At 37.3% G+C, this 25,130-nt stretch overlaps 2 protein-coding genes across 2 annotated transcripts; one reads left to right on the forward strand and one right to left on the reverse strand.

Annotated features, from left to right (window-relative positions):
• Positions 1–343: 343 nt before the first annotated feature.
• On the forward strand, positions 344–12,165 carry LOC145633668 (uncharacterized). Its single transcript, XM_081685537.1, has 3 exons — positions 344–2,033; positions 11,634–11,724; positions 12,048–12,165. The coding sequence occupies exons 1-3, from the start codon at positions 344–346 to the stop codon at positions 12,163–12,165; spliced, it is 1,899 nt and encodes a 632-aa protein (XP_081541663.1).
• A 3,972-nt stretch (positions 12,166–16,137) lies between these two features.
• On the reverse strand, positions 16,138–18,229 carry LOC145592673 (NAD(P)H-quinone oxidoreductase subunit L, chloroplastic-like). The gene is made up of 5 exons (XM_081649212.1): positions 17,973–18,229; positions 17,755–17,844; positions 17,551–17,661; positions 16,587–16,681; positions 16,138–16,428 (listed from the first exon to the last, which is right to left on the reverse strand). Exons 1-5 carry the CDS (start codon positions 18,108–18,110, stop codon positions 16,281–16,283), a joined length of 582 nt encoding a protein of 193 aa, XP_081505338.1. The 5' UTR covers positions 18,111–18,229; the 3' UTR covers positions 16,138–16,280.
• Positions 18,230–25,130: the final 6,901 nt, after the last annotated feature.

Raw genomic sequence — 25,130 nt, forward strand, 5'->3', positions numbered from 1 at the left:
TTTTAGTTATAAATTAAACTAGCCCTAATTAACCCTTATCACAACTTATCTGAACTTATTTTTCCCAAATTTATCTTATCTGAACTTATTAACCCTAAATTAAGTGAAAATAAGGTGAAAAGAACAAGGCCTTAGACTCGCCACTTTTTTTTTAAAAAAAATAATAAAATAAATTCTCTTTATTTCTTGCGCCAATCAGTGAATTAAAGTCACTCGCGGTCACAACATCGAAGTTCCAAGTCGCCGTATAGCCATGTTCGTAACCAAGGAGGAGGTAGTCGGTGCGCAAATTCAGGTGAGTTACTATCCTCGCCCGAACGGATGCCTGGAAATTCCTTTGTTAATGACTCCGATCAAATTGGAGGATGTGGGCCCCATGCAAGCTCTCCAGCATTGGATGGACTGGGAGAGTTATTTCCATCCATTCCCAGTTCAAGCTCATCCGGGTGATTCCTCTTATACCACCCTCCAACGTTCTGTTCCAGCTTTAAATATGAAAATAATAGTATGGAATGTTCGGGGTGCGAATAATGAGGAATTTGTTCCTCATGCAAAGGATATAGTTGACACTCACCATCCTAATGTTTTTGTCTTCTTGGAAACTAAGGCTAAGTCTCAACGTGCTCGTCAAGTGGTTTTACATTTAGGTTTCTTTGATTATAAAGTTATTGAGCCTAATGGACGAAGGGAAGGTGTTTGGATTTTTTGGAAAAATGGTGTAGATCTTCTGAAATTCTCGGATCAGGGCAATTTATTTCATGGTCTTTTTCACTTTAGTAATAACACTCCGGAAGTCATGATTACGGGAATGCATGCCTCGAGTGTTCCTAAGGAGCGTCACTTGGATTGGCAACGTCTCAAGCAATCAATTCCTCCAAGTGATATGCCTTGGTTGATTTTGGGTGATCTTAATGAGGTTACAAGGCAATCAGAAAAGTCTGGAGGTCGCCCTTTTAAAGCAAGTCAGTGCAAAGATTTTAAGGAATTCACTGATAAGGCGGGTGTGGTGGATTTAGGGTTCAATGGAGCTCCCTTCACTTGGACAAATACAAGGAAGGATGGTGCTCTCATACGACAACATTTGGATAGGGCTCTCTCAAGTCTTTCGTGGCTTGATTTCTTCCCTCATACCAAGGTTTTCCATCTTACTCACACTAATTATTCTGATCATTGCCCCTTGTTAATTGATATGAGTAATCCCTCTGTGAAAGGTCCATTCCCCTTACGATGCAAAGAAGTTTGGACTAAGCATCCTGATTTTGCTAAATTTTTTGTTAATAATTGGAATCAATCGAATAATAATTTTCTGTTAGGGCTAGATAATTTTAGAAGTAACATAAAATCTTGGAATTCGAATATTTTTGGTAATCTAAAAAATCAAAAGAAAAAAATTCTGGCTAGATTCGATGTTATTCAGTTATATTTATCTTCTACTAACTCGAATTTTCTAAATAATCTTGAGCAAAGTCTTTTAAGGGATTTAGAGGATATTCATAAAAAAGAAAGAATAATATGGGCACAAAAGGCAGGGATTAATTGGCGTAAATATGCTGATCATAACACTAGATATTTCCATATTTTGGCGAAGATTAAAAAGAGTCAAGGAAAGCTTTTAGCTCTTAAGGATAATGATGATGTTTGGGTCAAAGATTGTGATAAGCTAAAGATTTTGGCAACTAATTATTTCATCAATATCTTTAATTCGAAATTGCCATCAACTTTATCTTTCCAAGATATTTATGTGCCGAATTATACTCTTTCTGACCTTGATCGTATGGCTATGTCTCGAATCCCATGTTTGGACGAGGTCAAGGAATGTTTATTTGGGATGAATCCCATGAAATGGCCAGGCCCTGATGGTGTGCAGCCTCGGTTTTTCCAGCATTTTTGGTCTGATTTAGGCACCTCAATTTTTAATTTTGTGCTTGCTTGCTTTACTTCGTGTGAGGTTCCTACTAGTGTTAATAAATCCTACATTGCCTTAATTCCTAAGCTTGATAATCCTTCCAAACTTTCAGAATTTAGACCCATAGGTTTATGTAACACTAGTTATAAATTGATCACCAAGTTGATTTCGAACAGAATAAAACCTTTTCTCTCTAAAATAATTAACCCTCTTCAATCAAGTTTTATCCCGGGTCGAGGTATTGAGGATAATATTATTGTGGTTAAGGAGATTGCTCATGTTTTCAAGAAGGCTAAAAAAGGAAAAAATATTTGTGCCCTCAAGCTTGACCTTACTAAGGCTTATGATAGCCTAGAGTGGTCTTTTATTGAAAATACCTTGATTTTTTTTGGCTTTCCTGTTAATCTGAGTAAATTAATCTTGAATTGCATTTGCTCTCCTAGTATTTCTGTTTTGTGGAATGGTGAAATTTGTGATTCCTTTTCTCCCTCCCGTGGTATTAGGCAAGGTGATCCTTTGTCTTCTTATATTTTTGTGCTTTGCTTAGAGAGATTGTCTATTATGATTGAGCATCATGTTGGTAGGTGTAGACACCTAAAAATGTCTCCCCAAAACCAAACCCGATGATGAACAACCTTTCACCGGCACTATTGGTCGGGTTCAGTATTTAATCCCGAGAGTGCTTAAAAAATCGTATTTGATTAAATTCATATTTTTGAACAGTCCATGGATTAGTCTTGATGTTTGGTAAAAGCATAGTTTTAATTTCAGCCCAAATTTTTTATTTAATTTTACCCCAAATTTATTATTTATTTTTGGCCCAAACCTTTTATTTATTTTACTTAATTATTTTCTTATTTTAGCCCAAATGATAATAAATCAGAAAAGGCCCGAAATTGTCAATCGGCACTTAAAATGCTTAATGAAATTAGGGTTTAAAATGTATTTAGACGGAAAAGCGGGCTGGGAATTCCCGCGCCACGGCAGGTACCACCGTGTCACGGGAATCATTCCCGTCTGACAGTGGGATTTCCCGTGAAGGGAAATTCCGTATCTTTTCCGCGTAAACCCTTACCGCGTTTTCTTCCCCGTTTATTGAAAATTTCCCGCGTCACACTAAAAATGCACCGTGTCACGGGAATGTTTCACGTCTGACGGTGGGACTTCCCCTGTCATGGTACAGTTTGCCGTGTCGCGGGATACTTTTTTAGGGTTTTTATCATTTTAGGGTTCCGTGTGCTCCCTCGGCACATTTTCTCTATAAATACCCCCTCATTTCTGATGTACGGGGCACCAATTAATTTAATTCTCTATTTTTCTCTCTTCTATGCTTTAGCCTAAACACTAGCCTACCCTTCTTATTTCAAAATTCCTTCTTCAAGTACTCCAAGGAGTCCATACTTTACTCGTGGTTCTGTCCTTAAGCCAAGGCGTGAAAGGTAGAACTGTTTGAGGGTTTGGCCCCAAATCAACTCTACTTTGTTTAATTTAATTTAATTGTTGTTTTATTATTATTTCCTTGAAGTTACTAACTCGTTTATTATTTTGTAGTTGCAAACAAACAGAATCAAAGTAAGAATTATGTTCCTCTTATTTCTATTATTTTTCTAACGATTTTATATTGTTGGAATTATTGCTAAATTGCTTCCAATATTAATGTTTATTCTATTATATTTTTTATGATCACCATATTGCATGTTAAAGGGAATATGTAATTGAAAATCACGCCTAATAAGATGATTTGGACAACCGGTTTAGGATCCTTTTTAATCTTGTTGTTTAATCAAGTGATCACAATATTTTAGAATTATATGTTGCATTAATATTAAACCAATTTAGCCTAATAATATTTTGGAGCAAATTGAATATTTTGTTTGTATGCCTTTGAGATCGCAGGAATCACTTTTCACTATAAGAATCGAGTAGAGGCCAATACGGGCGAATGTGACTCCATGACTCACTTCGTACCATCATCCCCGATTCTCCTTTCGTGGTTCCGAACCATATGGAGTTAGTAATCTCATGGATTATGAATGGGGTGGAACCTTCACGGGTCAATCGTTGTTGCCTATCGTTGTCCCTTATCGTGGTTGCGTTTTTATGATCCGTGAACGGTTTACAAGTTCCTTAAAAACTTGTTGGCGGCTCCCTACTTTATTTGTCCCTAATCGTATTATGTCAATTCCCACTTCCTATGAGTGCCAAGCATATTCACCACATGCTTTTAACGTAGGCGCACTTCAAACGACGCCTACAATTTGGCGATTCCACTGGGGAGGATTCTTGGTTATTTATCGATTTGAGTGATCGATATTTAATTAAGATGAGTGGATGAGACTTAAAAGATTCTTGAAAAATATTCCCTTGATTAATTTGGCATTTTTTGCATATGCATAGACGTTTTAACGTCGCATTTAGGTCTGTCCCGTAGGAAAAATTGAATAACTTGATTGCGTACGAAGGAAAACAGGGCACCAGTCAGATTTTCTGACTGCCGTGCCACGGCAAAATCTGCCGTGTCACGGTACAGTGCACCGTCTGACAGCGTGCCGTACCGTGGCACGGGAATCTTTGCCGTGTCACGGCAGTCCTAAAATCAGTCTGGTGCCTTATTTTCTCTTCTCACAGTCAACTTCCTTTGATTTTTCTGAAAAAACGTATGTGTTCTACATACGTCTTAGCCTCGGGGGATTTAAGCTCTATCAACCCAAAAATGCTCATGGCAATAAGGGTTCATCCGAGTTATTAAATCCACCCAAACCATGGAGTCGAGTTCGATTTCATCACGAACTCGCGGAGCCGCCTGTTGGCATACACCCTCAAGGGAGGCTGCCTTGCTAACGCGTCTAAACTCTTAACCATGGTACCCTATTGACACCAAATAAACTTGACCATAGTCGAACATAAAACTTGACCTTAGGTTGCGAACTATTCTTTGCATCATTGTGCCTACGTGTTTTATGTTTGGTCGTTTTGATCCTAACCTTAACGATCTTTCTTTGTCTATGGTGGATTATTTTATGACTAACGATTGACAATGGACCGTACTCACTTAGTAATTAGCAAAAAAAAAAAAAAAGTCTGCCGCGCCACGGGAAACTTTACCCTGTCACGACAAATTTTCACCGTGACACGGTGGATTTCCAAAAAAAAAAGAAAAAAAAAATTCCACGTGCCACGTCAGCATCCACCGTGGCACAGTGGAGTTTCCCGTGGCGCGGTAAACATTCCCGTGCCACGGCACAGTCCACCGTGGCGCGGTGGACCTGCAGCAAAAAAAAAAAGTCTGCCGCGCCACGGGAAATTCTACCGTGTCACGGCAAATTTCTACCGCGACACGATGGATTTCAAAAAAATAAAAAAAATAAAAAAATCCCACGTGGCACGAGAAAGTTCACCGTGTCACGACAATTTTCACCGTGGCACGGTGGATTTCCCAAAAAAAAAAAACAAAATTCCCCGTGCCACGTCAGCATCCACCGTGGTACGGTGGAGTTTTCCGTGGCGCGGTAAACATTCCCGTGGCGCGGTGGACCTGCAGCAAAAAAAAAAAAAAAACCACCTCGTCACGACAACTTGTCACGTGGCACGGTACAGTTTTCCGTGTCACGGTGCCCTTGAAATAAGTCTAGTCAGCTTTTTTTAAGTCTTCCGTGTTAATTTGGTCATCGCGTCAGTCATTTTGGTTATTGTTCACATGTCTAGCCATACGATCATACCATGAGTCTTATGACATCACTTAGTCACTCACGAGTCAATTATAGTCCACACACTTTCTTTATGTTCCGACTCGAGTCGTGCACCAGGTCGTTTATGATCGTATATTAGGTTCATGCACCCTTTTTTTCGTCATAATAAAAAAATGAGTGGAGTTTTCTCACCTGTTTTCAAATGTCTATTTTTTCCTTCCTTTCCTATCTTGAGCAATGAGTCAAACAATTAAGTGAATTATTTTATTTCACATTACTTGGTCAAGGAACAGGGATAGATTAATACGGTTCGAGTCATTACCGCAACAATCTCTCAGATCTAATAGGCGTTCAAAGAGAACTTTGCCATCTCCATTACTCATCACCTTTCAATGGCCACTAAAGAAGATATTGAGAACATCAACAAATCAATCGAGACACTGTCTGCCTTGATGCAAACCCTTACCACTAGGGTCACTACCATGGAACAAAACAAGGTCACTGTTTCCACCCCTGACAAACTGAAGGAACAAATGAGTAAGATTTCTGAGGATTTCACTTATGTGGAACGGCCTCCCACTCCTTTGGATGTGAAGGACAGACTCCCTGAAAAGTTCTCCACTGCTGATATTCCAAAGTTCAAGCCTACTGACAATCCAATATTCCATTTTAAGGCGTTCTCTGCAACCATGGCTCTTAAGGGATTGGACGTAACACTCTTCCCTACGGTGTTCCCTCTCTCCTTAGAACATGCTTGCCAACAATGGTTTTATTCCTTAGATGCCAAGCATACTGCGACTTGGCAAGATGTCACCGACAGTTTCATGAATCGTTACAAGTGTAACATTCAAACCAAAACTTCTGAACGTAACTCTCCATTCTCAAACAGAAAGAGAATGAAGGCTTCACCGCTTACCTGAACAGGTGGAGGGAAACAACTTCACTCTTGGTAGATCCTCCCAAAGAAAGAGAGATGGTTCGCCTCTTTATTCAAAATCCGACTCATAAATATAGGGAACATCTCAAATTTCTTCCACTGAACACTTTCGAAGCTGTATACGACATCGGCATCAATATCGAGGATGAGCTAATAAAGACTGCTGGTAGTAACAATAATAACACTTGGAAAAACAAGAAGAACGACCATCCTTCTTCTTCGTCTTCTAAGCACGAAAATACTACCAACAATATAAGCCAAGTTGATCTCAATGAAGTGTTAGCTCTTGATACTCCATTGCCCAAGAAGAAAAGAACTTACACTCCTTTAGGAATGACTTATGATGCGGCCTTTGATCGCCTTTACAGTCAAGGCTTGATCACACCTATTGGGCCATTTCCAGAGCCAAAACCTGAAGAAAGGAGCGCCAAATGGAATCCCACTGCCCATTGCAAGTACCATCAAGGAAGGGGCCACACTACGGAGCAATGTTGGAATTTGAAGGACGTCATTCAAGACTTGGTGGATGCAAACAAACTTCCTGTCCCTCCAGGCGGCAAGAAGTAATGAACACAAGGCGCACAGCAGATCCTTCGTGCAAGATTTCATGATTTCTTTCTTTATCATTCATCTCCATTCCTCATTCATGTCTAGCATAGATTTTCCATTTTGAATTTTTATATGTTTCATGTGTTTCGTTCACCTTTTCCATTAATAAAATGAGCAAATTTCTTTTGCATCTCGATCATAGATTTTTTCATTCATTCATTCATTCTAAAAAAAAACAAAAATAAAAAAAACAAAAATCAATTACCGAACTAAACCCAAGGTACACCAATGACTTGAGGCACCTTTGCAACCATGTCATTCCCTGTTAACCGTTCAATCACATTCCATTTCTTCATCAACCATTTTGAGCCTCGTCTAACGTTTGGCCTTCATTTCTTCAACCCACATTCACTTAACCCTGGGATTGGAAGATGTGTAATTGTATAACATTCAAAAAGCAAGTAAAAAAAAAAAAAGCAGCAAAGCAACAATAAAACAATGTCTAAAGGCAAGTGTTCCAATGTCTTTGATATGAACACGTCTCAAATTGCATCTCTCATCGAGTGCTTGGTACCGTGCCTGAGAAACATGAACGCTAAGTGAGTGATGGAACGCATGATCTGAGATTGTCTACATTGATTCAAAAGAATAAAAAAAAAAGAAAAAAGAAATTCAAAACAAAAAAAGTTGAAAATAAACTTGCAAAGTCCAAATTTTCAAATACACAATTACACATCTTAGAACTTCTCTCGGGTCTTGAGCCTTTTACCCCGTTCTTCCTTAAACCATCAGCTTAACCACATTACAACCCTTGAAAGACCTCTTTGAGGTGTACATACACTTGTGCAAAGTTTGGTTAGAGCTACGTTCGGCCCGATTCCTAACGGATACGTAGGCAACCTTACATTAAGGTGCGGCCACATTCATATTCATATCTATGCATGATCGAGTCAAAGAATATCCAATGCTTATCTCTATATCCCTACCCATTTAGAGCTAGACTTGGGGGCTTGAACCCACATCACATTAGCTTACCCAGCCTAAAGAGTCATCATCTTTGACTCTTCTCACATCTCTTTCCATCACCATAACCCTTGCAGCCAGCCTTAGTATCACATTCACACACTTCACTCACACATCCATATCCATATCAATCATCCTTCCCTTTAAAAGCCCTTTATCATGAAATCTTGTTTCAACACCGCGCATGCTTCATCATCTTTCAAGATAACATTCATTAGAAGAAACGTTGTATACTTGCTTAGCTTCCTGACCTGAGAAATGTTCATTGTTTCATGCATCGAATAATGTGCTGAGTAACATTTCTATATCAATGATTTGTAATAATACAAAGCATATCGTTCTTAGCTCCTTGACCTAAGCAACGTTCGTAATCATTTCATCTATATACGTGCTTAGCTTCCAGACCTAAATGACGTTCAAGATCGCTTCTTTACACCATATATGATGCTTAGCTCCATGACTTAAGTTCATTCATCTATCGTGTCACATGATGTAATTGTCCTTAGCCTCTTGGCTTAAGAACATGCATCATGCATACATTATCTTCAAGACAAGCAATTGAATCCATACAATTTATTTCGTCTTGCTCAAGGAGGAAGTTCAAAACTTCTTCCCTTTTTCATTATTTTATTTTGGGGAAGTTCAAAAACTTTTTCAAATTTTTTATCGAGGGAAGTTTGAAAATAAAATTTCATTTTTCATGTCTTTCTTTTTCGGGAGAAAGTCGGTACCCTCCACTCATGACAAAAATTGACGGAGATTTTTTGCTTTTGCATTTTCGGTTGCTTGTGTCTGCACACACACACTCAAACTATACACACACAATCACAAGTCATACTCATGTCATGTCATGTCGTGTCAAGTCAAACTTGGTCAAGTCAGTTGGTCAAGTCAATCATAGTCTATACGAGTCCCCTGGCAAATTTTATTTTGCAGGTCTCAATTACAGCCCACGTCCGGGGACAAGCGGACTATCTACATCCCACGTCCGGGGACAAGCGGACCATTTACAGCCCACGTCAGGGGACAAGCGGACCATTTACATCCCACGTCCGAGGACAAGCGGACCATTTACAACCAGCCCACGTCCGGGGACAAGCGGACCATCTACAGCCCACGTCCGGGGACAAGCGGGCCATCTACAGCCCACGTCCGGGGACAAGTGGACCATCTACATCCCACGTCCGGGGACAAGCGGACCATCTACAGCCCACGTTCGGGGACAATCGAACCACCATCATTTCATGACGCAAGGTTCTCGATACACAGAGACTTGCAATCTCATCATCTGTCGACTTTCCTCAAGCATGGAAAGTATTATCCGATGGATTTCTTCAAGCATAGAAAACCGCCAAATTTCTTTGTCGGCTTTCCTCAAGCATGGAAAGCATTATCGGTGGATTTCTTCAAGCATAGAAAAACGCCAAAATCATATGTCGACTTTCCTCAAGCATGGAAAGTGTCATCCGGTAGGTTTAATTTCTTCAGGCTTAGAAAGCTACCAAACTCATCTATCGGCTTTCCTCAAGCATGGAAAGCATTTCAACAAATGTCATCCGGTGGATTCCTTCAAGCATAGGAAAATACCAGACTCATTTGCCACCGATACATTGGTGTCAGATAAGCGTTCTATCTCTTTACTCTTTTATCTGTAAAACTAACATTTTTCTGCAGGTATCGGCGTATACAGAGTAATTTAGGATCGCAGAACTTCTTAAATCATTCTCCGTCCCTATCGACTACTTTGACTATCGTTTTCGAAACTGACGTTTCTACAAACTCAGTCAAAGTGGGGGCTTCTGTAGACACCTAAAAATGTCTCCCCAAAACCAAAATCGATGATGAACAACCTTTCACCGCAACTATTGGTCGGGTTCAGTATTTAACCGCGAGAGTGCTTAAAAAATCGTATTTGATTAAATTCATATTTTTGAACAGTCCATGGATTAGTCTTGATGTTTGGTAAAAGCATAGTTTTAATTTCAGCCCAAATTTTTTATTTAATTTTAGCCCAAATTTATTATTTATTTTTGGCCCAAACCTTTTATTTATTTTATTTAATTATTTTCTTATTTTAGCCCAAATGATAATAAATCAAAAAAGGCCCGAAATTGTCAATCGACACTTAAAATGCTGAATGAAATTAGGGTTAAAAATGTATTTAGACGGAAAAGCGGGCTGGGAATTCCCGCGCTACGGCAGGTACCCACCGTGTCACGGGAATCATTCCCGTCTGACGGTGGGATTTCCCGTGACGGGAAATTCCGTATCTTTTCCGCGTAAACCCTTACCGTGTTTTCTTCCCCGTTTACTGAAAATTTCCCGCGTCACACTAAAAATGCACCGTGTCACGGGAATGTTTCCCGTCTGACGGTGGGACTTCCCGTGTCACGGTACAGTTTGCTGCGTCGCGGGATACTTTTTTAGGGTTTTTATAATTTTAGGGTTCTGTGTGCTCCCTCGGCACATTTTCTCTATAAATACCCCCTCATTTCTGATGTACGGGGCACCAATTAATTCTCTATTTTTCTCTCTTCTATGCTTTAGCCTAAACACTAGCCTACCCTTCTTATTTCAAAATTCCTTCTTCAAGTACTCCAAGGAGTCCATACTTTACTCGTGGTTCTGTCCTTAAGCCAAGGCGTGAAAGGTAGAACTGTTTGAGGGTTTGACCCCAAATCAACTCTACTTTATTTAATTTAATTTAATTGTTGTTTTATTATTATTTCCTTGAAGTTACTAACTCGTTTATTATTTTGTAGTTGCAAACAAACAGAATCAAAGTAAGAATTATGTTCCTCTTATTTCTATTATTTTTCTAACGATTTTATATTGTTGGAATTATTGCTAAATTGCTTCCAATATTAATGTTTATTCTATTATATTTTTTATGATCACCATATTGCATGTTAAAGGGAATATGTAATTGAAAATCACGCCTAATAAGATGATTTGGACAACCGGTTTAGGATCCTTTTTAATCTTGTTGTTTAATCAAGTGATCACAATATTTTAGAATTATATGTTGCATTAATATTAAACCAATTTAGCCTAATAATAGTTTGGAGCAAATTGAATATTTTGTTTGTATGCCTTTGAGATCGCAGGAATCACTTTTCACTATAAGAATCGAGTAGAGGCCAATACGGGCGAATGTGACTCCATGACTCACTTCGTACCATCATCCCCGATTCTCCTTTCGTGGTTCCGAACCATATGGAGTTAGTAATCTCATGGATTATGAATGGGGTGGAACCTTCACGGGTCAATCGTTGTTGCCTATCGTTGTCCCTTATCGTGGTTGCGTTTTTATGATCCGTGAACGGTTTACAAGTTCCTTAAAAACTTGTTGGCGGCTCCCTACTTTATTTGTCCCTAATCGTATTATGTCAATTCCCACTTCCTATGAGTGCCAAGCATATTCACCACATGCTTTTAACGTAGGCGCACTTCAAACGACGCCTACAGTAGGAAACTTTGGAAACCTATTCGTCTTACATCTTCTATTCATATGTCACATATTACGCAGATGATGTTTTCCTTTTTGGTAATTCCTCCAGTGAGAATGTTAGTGAGATGATGTCGGTTCTGAATTCTTTTGGTGATATGTCTGGATTAAGGTTAAACCAAGCTAAGCCTCTATGATTTTTCCCTCTAGCATGAATCATTCGGTTAGAACCAATATAACAAATTCTTTTGGGTTTAAGTGTTCTACCTCTTTTGAGAAATACTTGGGGATTGAGATTAGCCCGAACAAGCTTAAACCTTCTCACTATTTTTGCCTTCTAGATAAGACTATGGATAGGATTAGGGGATGGCAGGCAAAACTTTTGAATCTTTCTGGAAGGTGTACTTTAATCAAGTCGGTTTTAAATTCCTACCCGGTCTATCATATGCAAACCAATCTCATTCCTTTCACTGTTCTGGACAAATTGGAACAAAGGTGTAGGAAATTTTTATGGAACAAGGTTGATAGTATCCACTATAGTCCTGGACTTGGCTGGAAATATGTTACTATGCTGCTTGCTGCGGGTGGTCTAGGGATTAGAAGGTTAAGATAATGGAATGTTTGTTTTATGGCTAAATTGGGATGGACTCTATTAAATAATCATTCGAAGCTTTGGGTTAAAATTTTCAATGAAAAATATCTTAAAAAATTTTCCCTTTTTGATCGTGTTCCAAAATCCTCTCATTCACCAATATGGAGGGATATTCTTAAGGGTCTCCATCTTCTTGCTTCGGGTATGAAAATTGGAATAGGTACTGGTTCTCTCACTTCTCTTTGGTACCATCATTGGGTTAGCACAACTCCTATTTCTCTTCTTATATCGTGTGCCATTCCTCCTTCTATGGGTCATTGGTTGGTTAGTGACATTATAAAAGATGGTGTTTGGAATTTGGATGGTATCAAGCATATGTTACCTGCCTCCCTTGTTTCTGAAATTTTAGCTACTCCCATCTCTAGAGTAACTAACTTTGATGATTTCATTCATTGGACTTTATCCAAATTGGGTGAGTTTACCATTAAGTCTTCTTACCATTTTCTTATTTCTTCCTCTTATCATCCTTTTCCTTACTTTTCTTCGTGGAAATCTCTTTGGAAAGTGGCTGCCCCCTCAAAATACAAAATGCTTCTTTGGAATGTTGTCCACTCCATACTTCCTGTGGCTGAAAAGTTGACGGTTTTTTTGCCTTTTATTTCTCCTATTTGTGCTCGGTGTAATATGTATATTGAATCGCATCTTCACCTCTTTTGAGATTGCTTCTCTTCTTCTATCTTATGGAAGGATATCTTTGCTAAAATCCATCTCCCATCTAAATTTAACTTTCATGTTTTCTTTTCTCTAGATTGGAATGATTGGATTAACTTTAATTTGGCTTTGGATTGTCATTGGAAAATGACATTTACAATGGCTATATGGCATATATGGAAGCAAAGAAACACAACGGTTTTTGATATGAAAATGTTTAATTCTCGAATTGTGTTTAGTCGTTTCATTATAGATTATCAGTGTACTAATCATATAATGCAGGGCAAAGCACAGGTTGTTGAGATTCCAAGCACTTCAGCTGTTCGGAACTCATGGAGTCCACCTCCAAAGGGTTGGGTCAAGCTTAATACGGATGGTGCTTGGATGGCCATTAATGTTGCTGCTAGAGGGGGTGTTGTGCGTAGGGATGATGGCACTTGGATCATGGGTTTTTCTAGCAAATACAACGCCATTTTAGCTTTTGCAACTGAGTTGCTAGCTGTTAAGGAAGGAATTGCTATGGTCAAGCAACTTAAGGCTAAGGATGTGGAGTTAGAAGTGGATGCCCTCTCTCTTAGTGTGATGCTCAAATCAGCAGGTTCCTCTCTTCATCACGAGCTAGCAGCGGTGGTGAAAGACATAGAGGAGTGTAGGCGTCGCTCGAAGTGCGCCTACGTTAAAAGCATGTTGTGAATATGCTTGGCACTCATAGGAAGTGGGAATTGACATATACGATTAGGGACAAGGAAAATAGGGAGCCGCCAACAAGTTTTTAAGGAACTTGTAAACCGTTCACAGATCATAAAAAGGCAACCACGAATAAGGGACAACAAAGGCAACAACGATTGACCCGTGAAGGTTACACCCCATTCATAATCCATGAGATTACTAACTCCATATGGTTCGGAACCACGAAAGGAGGATCGGGGATGATGGTACGAAGTGAGTCATGGAGTCACATTCGCCCGTATTGGCCTCTACTCGATTCTTATAGTGAAAAGCATTCCTGCGATCTCAAAGACATACAAACCAAAATATTCAATTTGCTCCAAACTATTATTAAGCTAAATTGGTTAAATATTCATGCAACATATAATTCTAAAATATTTGTGATCACTTGATTAAACAACAAGATTAAAAAGGAACCTAAACCGGTTGTCCAAATTATCTTATTAGGCGTGATTTTCAATTACATATTCTCTTTAAACATGCAATATGGTGATCAATAAAAAAATAATAGAATAAACATTAATATTGGAAGCAATTTAACAATAATAGTGTTAGCCAAATCAAATAATAATAATAACAACCCTAATCATGATACTAGCAATATTAAAAATAAAATAAGAGTAATTAAATTAATTAATTACTCACATTCTGCGCGTTCCTTTAAATTGCTACATCATGAATAAACTGTTAGTAACTTCAATAAAAAAAATATAAAGTAAATGAAAATTAAATTAAATAAATAGTAGAGTTGATTTGGTCCAAACCCTCAGTTATTTGTACCTTTCACGCCTTGGTTTAAGGACGGAACCTCGGGTTAAGTATAGACTCCTTGGAGTGCTTAGGGGAATTGTTGTGGAAGAATAAGGAGGCTAGAAATTAGGTTAAAGAGGGAGAAGAGAATGATTTTTGGTGTAAGGTGAGAGAGAATGATTATTGGTGCCCCGAACTGCAGAAAGGGGGGTCCTATTTATAGGGAAAATAAGCAGAGGGAACACGCGGAACCCTAAAAAGATAAAAACCCTAAAAAATAATACTGTGTCACGGCAAAGAGCACCGTGACACGCTGACAGGCACCGTCAGACGGGGGAAGATCCCGTGACACGGGGAAAAACTGAGTGACGCGGGAAATAATTAGGTTACGGGAAGTGAAAACGCGTTTAGGGATTACGCGGAGTAAACACGGAGCAATCCCGTGGCACGGGAAGAAATGCCGTGACACGACATTGTTCACCGTGGCACAGTGCAGTATGCCGTGTCACGGTGTAAAAAGTACGCGGAAATTACACGGAATATCCCCGTGTCACGGAATGGGCACCGTGACACGGGAAATTGCACCATGACACGGTGCAAAATCCCGTGACACGGGAGAAAATCGTGCATAATAACAAAAATGGGCACCGTGTCACGGGAATAAGCCCCGTGACACGTCAGCTTTTGCCGCGTCGCGGCATTTTTGCTGTTGCGTGGTAATTTCAGTTTTTTACCCGTTTTAAAAATAATCATAACTTTTGATCCGTAACTCGGAATAAGGCATATAATATATCATTGGAAAGCTTATCAAGTATACTTTCCAACCCAATTAGAATGAAGTCAAAATAATATGTAGATTTTAAGATATGGCCGTTTTAGTGGAAGGGTGTCGGTTTTAGGCCGAGTTTAGTGTTTTGCTCATATCTTTTTCGTTATAGCTCAGAATTGGGCTTATGATAAATGGTTGGAAAGCTTATTTAAAGGCCTATCCAAAAAAATAATAATTGGATCAAAATTGTATAGCCATAAAATCAGTTTCTCTCAGTTTTGCGATGTGGACACAAAAAGTGGAAAATAGGTTATGGTTTAGGGAAATGAGCTAGAAATTGGATTGGTTCATGAAATATATTGGAAAGAACATGGATTTAATCACTCCAAAGATTAAATACTCAACTCGACCAATAATGGCGGTGAAAGGTGTTCATCAACGGGTTTGGTTTTGGGGAGACATTTTTAGGTGTCTACAAGGAGGATATCAAATTCTTTGATACTTTTGAAATCCTCCATGTGAAAAGGAACAACAATGTTGTTGCTCATGAATTAGCTCAAATTGGTTTGGTTATGAGTGTTGGTCATCGCCTTTATCTCACCTGTCCTAAGCCTATTCTGCCAATATACAACACAGAGCTTGCTGCTGTGGCTGCTCTGAATGCTGATGACGATTCTGAGGAGGAGTAGTTGGTTGTATGGTTATCTTAGTAGTATAGTTTCTGCTGTCATTAACTTGTTTTTAGTTGCTTTTCGATGGGGCACAGTGTGTACTAGTATTAGGACCATTGATTTTCACTTTAGCTTATGGCCCTATGTTAATAGCTATTTGTCAGCCCCTAATTTTGGTTTACGGAATGGGGTCTGCTGCTTTGCTTGTAAAACTCTAACTAATTAATATATGTCGTCTTTTATGTGTTAAAAAAAACAATCAGTGAATTAAAAAATGATGCATCTAAACGAAAAACCAGAGGAAGCATTACTTGTATAGCCTCTTCAGTCTTAACTGCACAACGAAGATTTAATGTAATATGATTGATAATCAAATAAGGAGTAACTTTTGTAAATAAGATATATGTATAATCACATTGTAATCCTTTAAAAGAGTGAGAAGTTACAAATATCAATTTATCAATAAATATACTATACAATTTATAATGACAATTTGAGACGATTCTTTATTCGTAATCTTCAATGGTAGCCCATGGATATTTGAGAAACCCACCCTTAACCTCTGATGGGTTTTCAGGTTTAGACCATGGATACTTCAATGTTGTGTCTCTTGGTAATTTCCTAAAATTAAGAAATGGTGCCCATACCAAAATCCTGCATCACATTTGTTCCATAGTTAAATGACAATAACTTTAATTGTTCAACACTACTCGATTTAATCGTCGTATACTAGTTTAAATTACACTATTAACGCGAGTACCAAATTAGAGGAAGGAAGAAACAATTGACGTAAGGAGCATAAAGGTACTCACCCAGGGAAGAACAAGAAGACGAACATAAATTGGAAGTACATTTCAAGTAGATTTCTTCTGTACCATCTTATTCTTAGCCAGTTCATGATTATCGGCTGTCATAAAATATAAAATCAAGCATGTCAAATATAAACTACTACGGAGTATATGATCAGTAATTGAATAACCTGAAAAATCACCCTTTTTTTTTTTTTTTTTGCTTTGATTCGATAATGAACTGAAAAAATGCTCAACTTGTTCGGATTATTACTCCATATGCTACTATGGTATGTTGAATTATTTTTTTGTAATGTTCTCTATATTATCATAATTGTTATGATTAATATGAAGTATATATTATTATACTCTACTAAGGTACTATGTACTAAGATTGAGTGATGCATATTGCATAGAGTATGAGAATCATCCAACCACATTAACAAATCATTTTAATTAGTCTAGAATGAGGATGCCCCAGTTTCTCATGATGAGAAACAAATTTTGTTTCTCACATGGCATTTTCGTAAATAAACCAACAACTTTATTCAACTTTTTTAACTGTGGAGCCTACAATACTGAAAAAGTTGTTGATTTATTCACGAAAATGTCACCATGAGAAACAAATTTCGTTTCTCACCGTGAGAAACAAGGAATTTCCCGTCTAGAATGTTTGAATTCCATATTTTTATTGTTACATTTTCTAAAGAGTCTAGTTTATTATTATTATACACTACTATAGTACTATGGTATGGATTACCTAGTTTGAATGATCTATAGATTATGAGATTTGGCTAACTATGATTAAAACATCACAATTCAAAAGAAAACAGAACATAATACTACGAGTTTTGTCAATCTTTGCTAATATTTGAGACGGGGTAGTAAATAAGATCATGTAAACGGACATACTAATTACGAGTTTTGTAAAAGATCAATTTATAAATGTTGAACAAAGGATTAGAAAAGGGTGGATGATTTTGCTTACTGGCATAATAAGAAAGTACCAAAAAGCCACAACTCCAGCCTTAATCAAAACCCAAACCAAGTCTTCATGATAATTTACTCCTGTAACTGCAAATGCTGGTTCTGAAGCAACCTGTTGATACAATTTATTGGATCTTCTTAACCACTAAAACAAATATGATTTGAATAATATATCAATTGAATTAAGGATAGATGAAGATCATACAGTTGTGGTGGCCAAAAGTCCCAACTGAAACACCCAATTGGATTTAATCCCATCACTAGGCTTCAATGAAATCTTGCTTCCATTACTAATCTATTTGAAGCAAAAAATAAATAAATAAATAAAGAAGAAGAAGAAGATTAAAATCACACCAAAAATAAATAAACAAATAAATAAGTGGCATTTTTTTCTTCTTTGGGTGGGAAATGTAGGAGACATACCGGTGATGGTTGTTGGTTGGAGTTCGAAGCGCTAAGCAGTTTGTGTTTGAGCGCACAAGTGATGGAGAAAGCGGGTCGGCATTTCGAAGCAGAGAGTATAGGCAGAGCCTTGAGAGGGTGGAAGATTGTACAATTCATGGTTTTCCTGCCTTATCTCTTCTAATCAGAACCAAATGTTTCCATGGTAAGCATGCCATGCATCTGGAGGACGATATTGGTTTGTCCCTTTTTTTTTTAAGACTGGTTGTCCGCCACATGTATTCGGATGGAAATGGTGAAACATATACAGCGATATACTTTGTTTGTTAATTTTTAGTTCACATATTTTAAATTTTGTCATTACTCACAAACTCTACGTTGAAATCTAAAGGGGAAATGATTTTGGCACACAAAAAATTGATTTTGGCACACCTTCATGTGAGAGGAGTTTTGAAAATTGTGCTCTCACAATGGGTGTGCCAAAATCAATTTTTGGTGTGCCAAAATCAATTCCTAATCTTAAGGGTTCGTTTGACATTATTGTGTTTCGATTTTTCTGTCGTCAGTTTTCAAAATATGGAAATGGTGAAACATATACAGCGATATGTTAAATATAGAAGAGAAATATAGAGAGAGAGAGAAATATATTGTTCGTTGTTATATTCTGCCATCCAGTACGGGATATATATACATGAATAATATCTAGAGTTCCATCAACGAATAAGATCAAATACCCAACTCTAGAGTATTCTAGATGGTACATGGGATAATAGTCATCCACATTTAGATATTTCATAACACTCCCCCTTGGATGACTATATATTAAATAAAACAATAACTAACATTTACTAAAAAAAACCATACAAAATGATACACTATAATGCGCATAAGATGCTGCCTCGTTAAAAACCTTACCAGGAAAACCCAGTGGGAAAAAACCATGGTTAAGGGAAAAAGAGTGCAGCGCGCATTAACTCCCCCTCATGACTACATCACTTGAGGTCTTTAAGACAACGCAATCCAATGCCATAAGCTAACTTTTTGAATGTGGCTGTTGGGAGCGCTTTAGTAAACAAATCTGCCAAGTTTTCACTTGAGCGGATCTTAAGGACTTTTATATCACCATTTTTCTGGAGATCATGAGTGTAGAAGAATTTTGGTAAAATGTGCTTCGTTCTATCACCTTTGATATACCCTTCCTTAAGCTGCGCGATGCATGCTGCATTATCCTCATATAAAATTGTTGGAACTTCTTTCTCGGAGTTTATGCCACAATATGTCTGAATATGTTGAATTACAGACCTTAACCATACACATTCTCGACTAGCCTCATGGATTGCCAAAATTTCTGCATGGTTAGAAGAAGTAGCTGCAATTGATTGTTTCATAGAACGCCAAGAAATAGAAGTACCTCCACACATAAACACATATCCAATTTGTGATCTAGCATTATGAGGATCAGACATGTACCCTACATCTGCAAAACCAATCAAACCTTCTTTGGATACATTAGAGAAAAACAAACCCATATCTTTCGTACCTTGAAGGTAACGAAGTACATGCTTAACCCCAATCCAATGCCTTCGGGTAGGGCATGAGCTAAATCTTGCCAACAAATTTACTGAAAATGATATGTCAGGTCGTGTATGACTATCAAGATACATTAATGCCCCTATTGCACTTAAATATGGTACTTCAGGACCAAGAATTTCTTCGTCATTCTCCCGGGGTCGGAAGGGATCTTTTTCTACATCAAGTGCTCTAACAACCATAGGACTACTCAATGGATATGATGTATCCATAGAAAATCTTTTAAGAACCTTTTCTATGTATGTTGACTGGTGCACAAGGATTCCATTCTTCAGGTGTTCAATTTGTAACCCTAGGCAAAACTTAGTTTTTCCAAGATCTTTCATTTCAAATTCTTTCTTTAAGCACTCTACTGTTATTGAAATCTCTTCAGGAGTTCCAATAATATTCAAATCATCAACATATACTACAATTATGACATATCCTGAAACAAATCTCTTTATAAAAATACATGGGAATATAGGGTCATTCTTATACCCTTCCTTCAACAAGTACTCACTTAGTCGATTATACCGCATGCACCCTGATTGTTTCAATCCATATAGAGATCTATTCAACTTTATTGAGTATTGTTCTCGAGAACCTAAATTTGCTGCTTCTGGCAGTTTAAATCCTTCTGGGGTTTCATGTAAATGTCATTATCCAGTGGGCCATATAAGTAAGTTGTGACTACATCCATCAAGCGTAAATCAAGTCCTTCTCTTATTGCCAGACTAATTAGAAATCTAAAAGTAGTTGCATCCACCACAGGAGAGTATGTCTTCTCATAATCAATACCGGGTCTTTGTGAGAATCCTTGTGCAACTAATCGGGCCTTATATCTTACAATAATACCATTTTCATTTCTTTTCGTACAAAGATCCATTTATATCCCACTGGTATTACACCTTCAGGTGTACGGACTACAGGTTTGAATACTCCTCTTTTTTCGAGAGATTTCAATTCAGTTTCAATTGCTTCTTTCCATTTTGGCCAATCGCTTCTTTGTCTACATTCATCAATGGATTTTGGCTCATGATCCTCATCATCATTCATGACATCTAATGCTACATTGCATGCAAAAACATCATCGACTCGATTTGGTTTCGGTTCCATGTAATTCCAGACATGATAAAATTTGTTGAAATTTCTTCATTGTCAGGTACCTGAATATCCTTTTCCATCATGTTTAAGGTCTCTTCTGGAGATCCTTTAAAATTAATAGCTTCCTCAGTCTGGCCATTGTCAATTGTTGCTCCTTTTCTCTTCCGGGGATTTTTATCTTTGGAACCGATGGGTCTACCACGCTTCAGGCGTGCTTTAGAATCATTTGCAACTTGGGCTTGTCCTTCTGGGACATCAATTTTAATAGGAGCATTTTCAGCTGGTATATGTGACTTTGTCACTTTCTTTGGGTTAGTAAATGAGTCTGGCAATTGATTTGCTAAGTTCTGTAAATAAATTATCTTTTGGACTTCCAACTCACATTGTTTAGTACGAGGATCTAGATGAGATAATGATAATTCATTCCAACTAATTTCCTTTTCCAGCTGTTTGTTTTCTCCCCCTAATGTTGGAAAAACTGATTCATCAAAATGGCAGTCTGCATAACGAGCTGTAAATAAATCTCCTGTAGTTGGCTCTAAGTACTTAATTATCGATGGAGATTCATATCCAACATATATCCCTAGTCTTCTTTGAGGGCCCATTTTAGTGCGTTGTGGTGGAGCAATTGGAACATATACTACACATCCAAATATTCTTAAATGGGATACATTTGGTTCCTGACCAAAAACCAATTGTGATGGGGAGAACTTATGATGACTTGTCGGCCTGATGCGAATTAGTGCTGCTGCATGTAATATAGCATGCCCCCAAGCAGAAATTGGGAGCTTAGATTTCATAAGTAATGGTCTAGCAATCAATTGCAGACGTTTAATTAATGATTCCGCAAGACCATTTTGTGTGTGAACATGTGCTACAGGATGTTCAACACTGATCCCAATTGACATGCAATATTCATCAAATGCCTGGGATGTGAATTCACCAGCGTTATCAAGACGAATAGCCTTAATAGGAAAATCTGGAAAATGTGCTCGTAATCTGATCAACTGAGCAAGTAGTCTCGCAAACGCCAGGTTGCGAGTTGATAACAATGATACGTGTGACCATCTAGTTGATGCATCTATTAAAACCATGAAATATCTAAATGGTCCACACGGGGGATGAATTGGTCCACATATATCCCCTTGTATACGTTCTAGGAAAGTAATAGACTCGGAATTTATTTTGGCTGGTGATGGCCGAAGTATTAACTTGCCTATTGAGCAAGCAGCACATGAAAAACTATTATGAAGAATCTGCTGGCTCTTCAATGAGTGTCCACATGAATTTTCAATTATCTTTCGCATCATTATTGAACCGGGATGGCCTAACCGGTCATGCCAAACTTTAAAGTCATCAGTAAACTTCTGGTTTACTATAGCATGTGATTCAATTGTATTGATTTTTGTATAGTACAAACCAGTAGAGAATGTAGGTAATTTCTCCATAATAAGTTTATTGCCTTGAGTTACACTCGTGATTTGAAGGAACTCCTTATTTCCTTCACTAATTGTCTCAATATGGTATCCATTTTTTCGAATATCTTTAAAATTTAGTAAATTTCTTTGAGACTTAGGGGAGTATAATGCATCAATAATTTCCAATTTTGTTCCCATAGGCAATAAAACATTTGCTTTTCCGGAGCCTTCTATAGTTTTTGTACTACCTGATATAGTATTCACATTTTTTTCTTTCATCATCAATTGCGAAAAATATTTCTTATTCTTAAGTATGGTGTGAGTAGTAGCACTATCAACTAGACATAAATCTTCACCATTGATTGACGATTGAGCTCCAAAGGGATTCATATTCTAATAGAATTAAAGGAATTAAAATAAGATTCACAAAATCAAATCAAATAACTTAAATCAATAAATGACTAAATAATGATAATATGAAATATCCGAAAACATAAAATTTTCCAAAACATGAAATGTCCCATAAAGCATAAAGTCATAGAATTACGATAAAATTATAAAATAAAATAAATGCAAACTAATTAATAGAGTTTATTCGCCAGTGGATCATAATTTATTCAATTGTTTTCTTCAGGAATAGGTAAGAAATCAGCTGCTTCTAGGCGAGTTGTATCACCGCATCAAAATCACCTTCGCCATCTTCATACACCAAATTTGTTTCCACTTTCTTTCCTTTCTGTTTGATTGACTGTTGATAAAGGTCTACTAGATGTTTTGGTGTGCGACACACACGTGACCAATGACCTTTTCCTCCAAAACGGTAGCATATATTTTCATTTTATCCTTTTCATTCTTACTTCCATCTTTATTGTCCCACTTCTGGTGAGGGTATGAGTTCCTAAAATGACCACCTCGACCACGACCATATCCACGTCCGCGGCCGCGACCACGACCTCGACCACGACTGCTGGCGTGATCTTTAGCCTTTTACTTTTTCCCACTATGGGATGTCGCATTCGCTTCAGGGAATGGAGTAGAGCCAGTTGGGCGTGATTCATGATTTTTCATTAATAGTTCATTATTTTGCTCAGCCACAAGGAGACAAGACATCAATTCTGAATATTTTGTAAAACCCTTTTCACGGTATTGTGTCTGCAGGACAATATTGTTTACATGAAAAGTAGAGTATGTTTTTTCTAACATTTCTGCATCCGTGATTTTCTCTCCACATAATTTCAATTGTGACGTAATTCTAAACATGGCTGAGTTGTATTCACTCACAGAGTTAAAGTCTTGTAATCTTAAATGTAACCAATCATAACGAGCTTTTGGTAATATCACTGTTTTCTGGTGGTCATACCTTTCCTTAAGATTACTCCAAAGGATTTGTGGTTCTTTAACAGTCAAGAACTCAGCCTTAAGGCCTTCATGAAGGTGATGGCGAAGGAATATCATGGCTTTAGCTTTGTCTTGGCTTGTTGCTGTATTATTTTCTTTGATAGTGTTACCAAGTCCTTTTGCATATAAATGTATTTCAGCATCTAACACCCAAGACAGGTAGTTGTTTCCAGTAATATCAAGAGCAACAAATTCGAGTTTTGCAAGGTTTGACATGATTCACTGGTTTTTAGATCTTGATTGTTGTAGAGAGTGGTGCTGATAACGTGTTAAATATAGAAGAGAAATATATATAGAGAGAGAAATATATTGTTCGTTGTTATATTCTGCCATCCAGTACGCGCGATATATACATGAATAATATCTAGAGTTCCATCAACGGATAAGATCAAATACCCAACTCTAGAGTATTCTAGATGGTACATGGGATAATAGTCATCCACATTTAGATATTTCATAACACGATATACTTTGTTTGTTAATTTTTAATTCACATATTTTAAATTTTGTCATTACTCACATACTCTACGTTGAAATCTTAAGGGTTCGTTTGACATTATTGTGATTTTTTATTTTTTTATAATAATATGATATAAGTCATTAAAAATAAAATAAAAAATTAGTGTTTTAAAATTATGATTATTTTGAAAACTGACGACAGAAAAGTCGAAACAACTTTTTCTTGTTTTATATTTTTTTTCCTCAACCAGAAGATTGAAAACAAAAAATAATGTTAAACAAGCCCAAGTTTTTGCGACATAATTATGTCAGATCTTCGTCTGAATCTATGTATTCAAAATACCACCCTTTTATTTTGTATAAATTTACTCATTCCCTTTGTTCTTTAATGTTTGTCACATTTGCTTTTTTTATAGTTTTTAATGGAATATTGCATTTAAAATATATAATATGATGTATTACAAAACTTATAAAAATTTCATATTTGACAACTAAATTTCGGGTCGACCATAACAAGATCATAAATGATGATATTTGAAAAATAAAAAGACATTAAAATATAAGATTTATTTGCATTAGAATCTCTGAAGTAAGATTCCAATTGGTACATCATACCTTTCATCGTCAATTAAATTATTTGTCTTGAATGGAATCTTGAATGAACCTTTAAAAACGTCTTAGGATTGATTGAAATACTTGAATTGTATTTGAAGGGTGTATTATGGTGCATTAGGATTAGTGATGTCAAATATCAAACCCAAACCGTTTAACTGTCCGAAACCAATCGACCCAAATGAGAACCGAATCGATTAAAAACCGATTTTGTAAAATCGAAAACCGACCCAAACCGTATTTGAGTAAAACCAAAACCGAACCGATCCGAATAATGTCAAAATGTATAAGAACCGAACCCGTTAACATACCGAACCAGTTATAAAACGAACTGAAATCAAACCGAACCGAAAAAGAACCGAACCGTTTCTAACCCGAAACCATTTCCAACCCAAAACCGTTTGAACCGAGGTAAAAACCGTTTACACCGAACCGTTAACAAACTGCAACCCGTTTACACCGAACAATTTATGAACCGAACCACTTACAAACCGAACCGTCTATAAATCAAACTGTAATTTCGATCTCACAATAACTCATCAAATCATGATTATGACACATCAATTAGATGATTGAATACGAAGCAACTAATAATGTGATAGTAACAAAATAATAATTC

This window comes from Chenopodium album, chromosome 1 (genome assembly GCF_948465745.1).
Source record: "Chenopodium album chromosome 1, dcCheAlbu1.1, whole genome shotgun sequence".
Lineage (NCBI taxonomy): Eukaryota > Viridiplantae > Streptophyta > Magnoliopsida > Caryophyllales > Amaranthaceae > Chenopodium > Chenopodium album.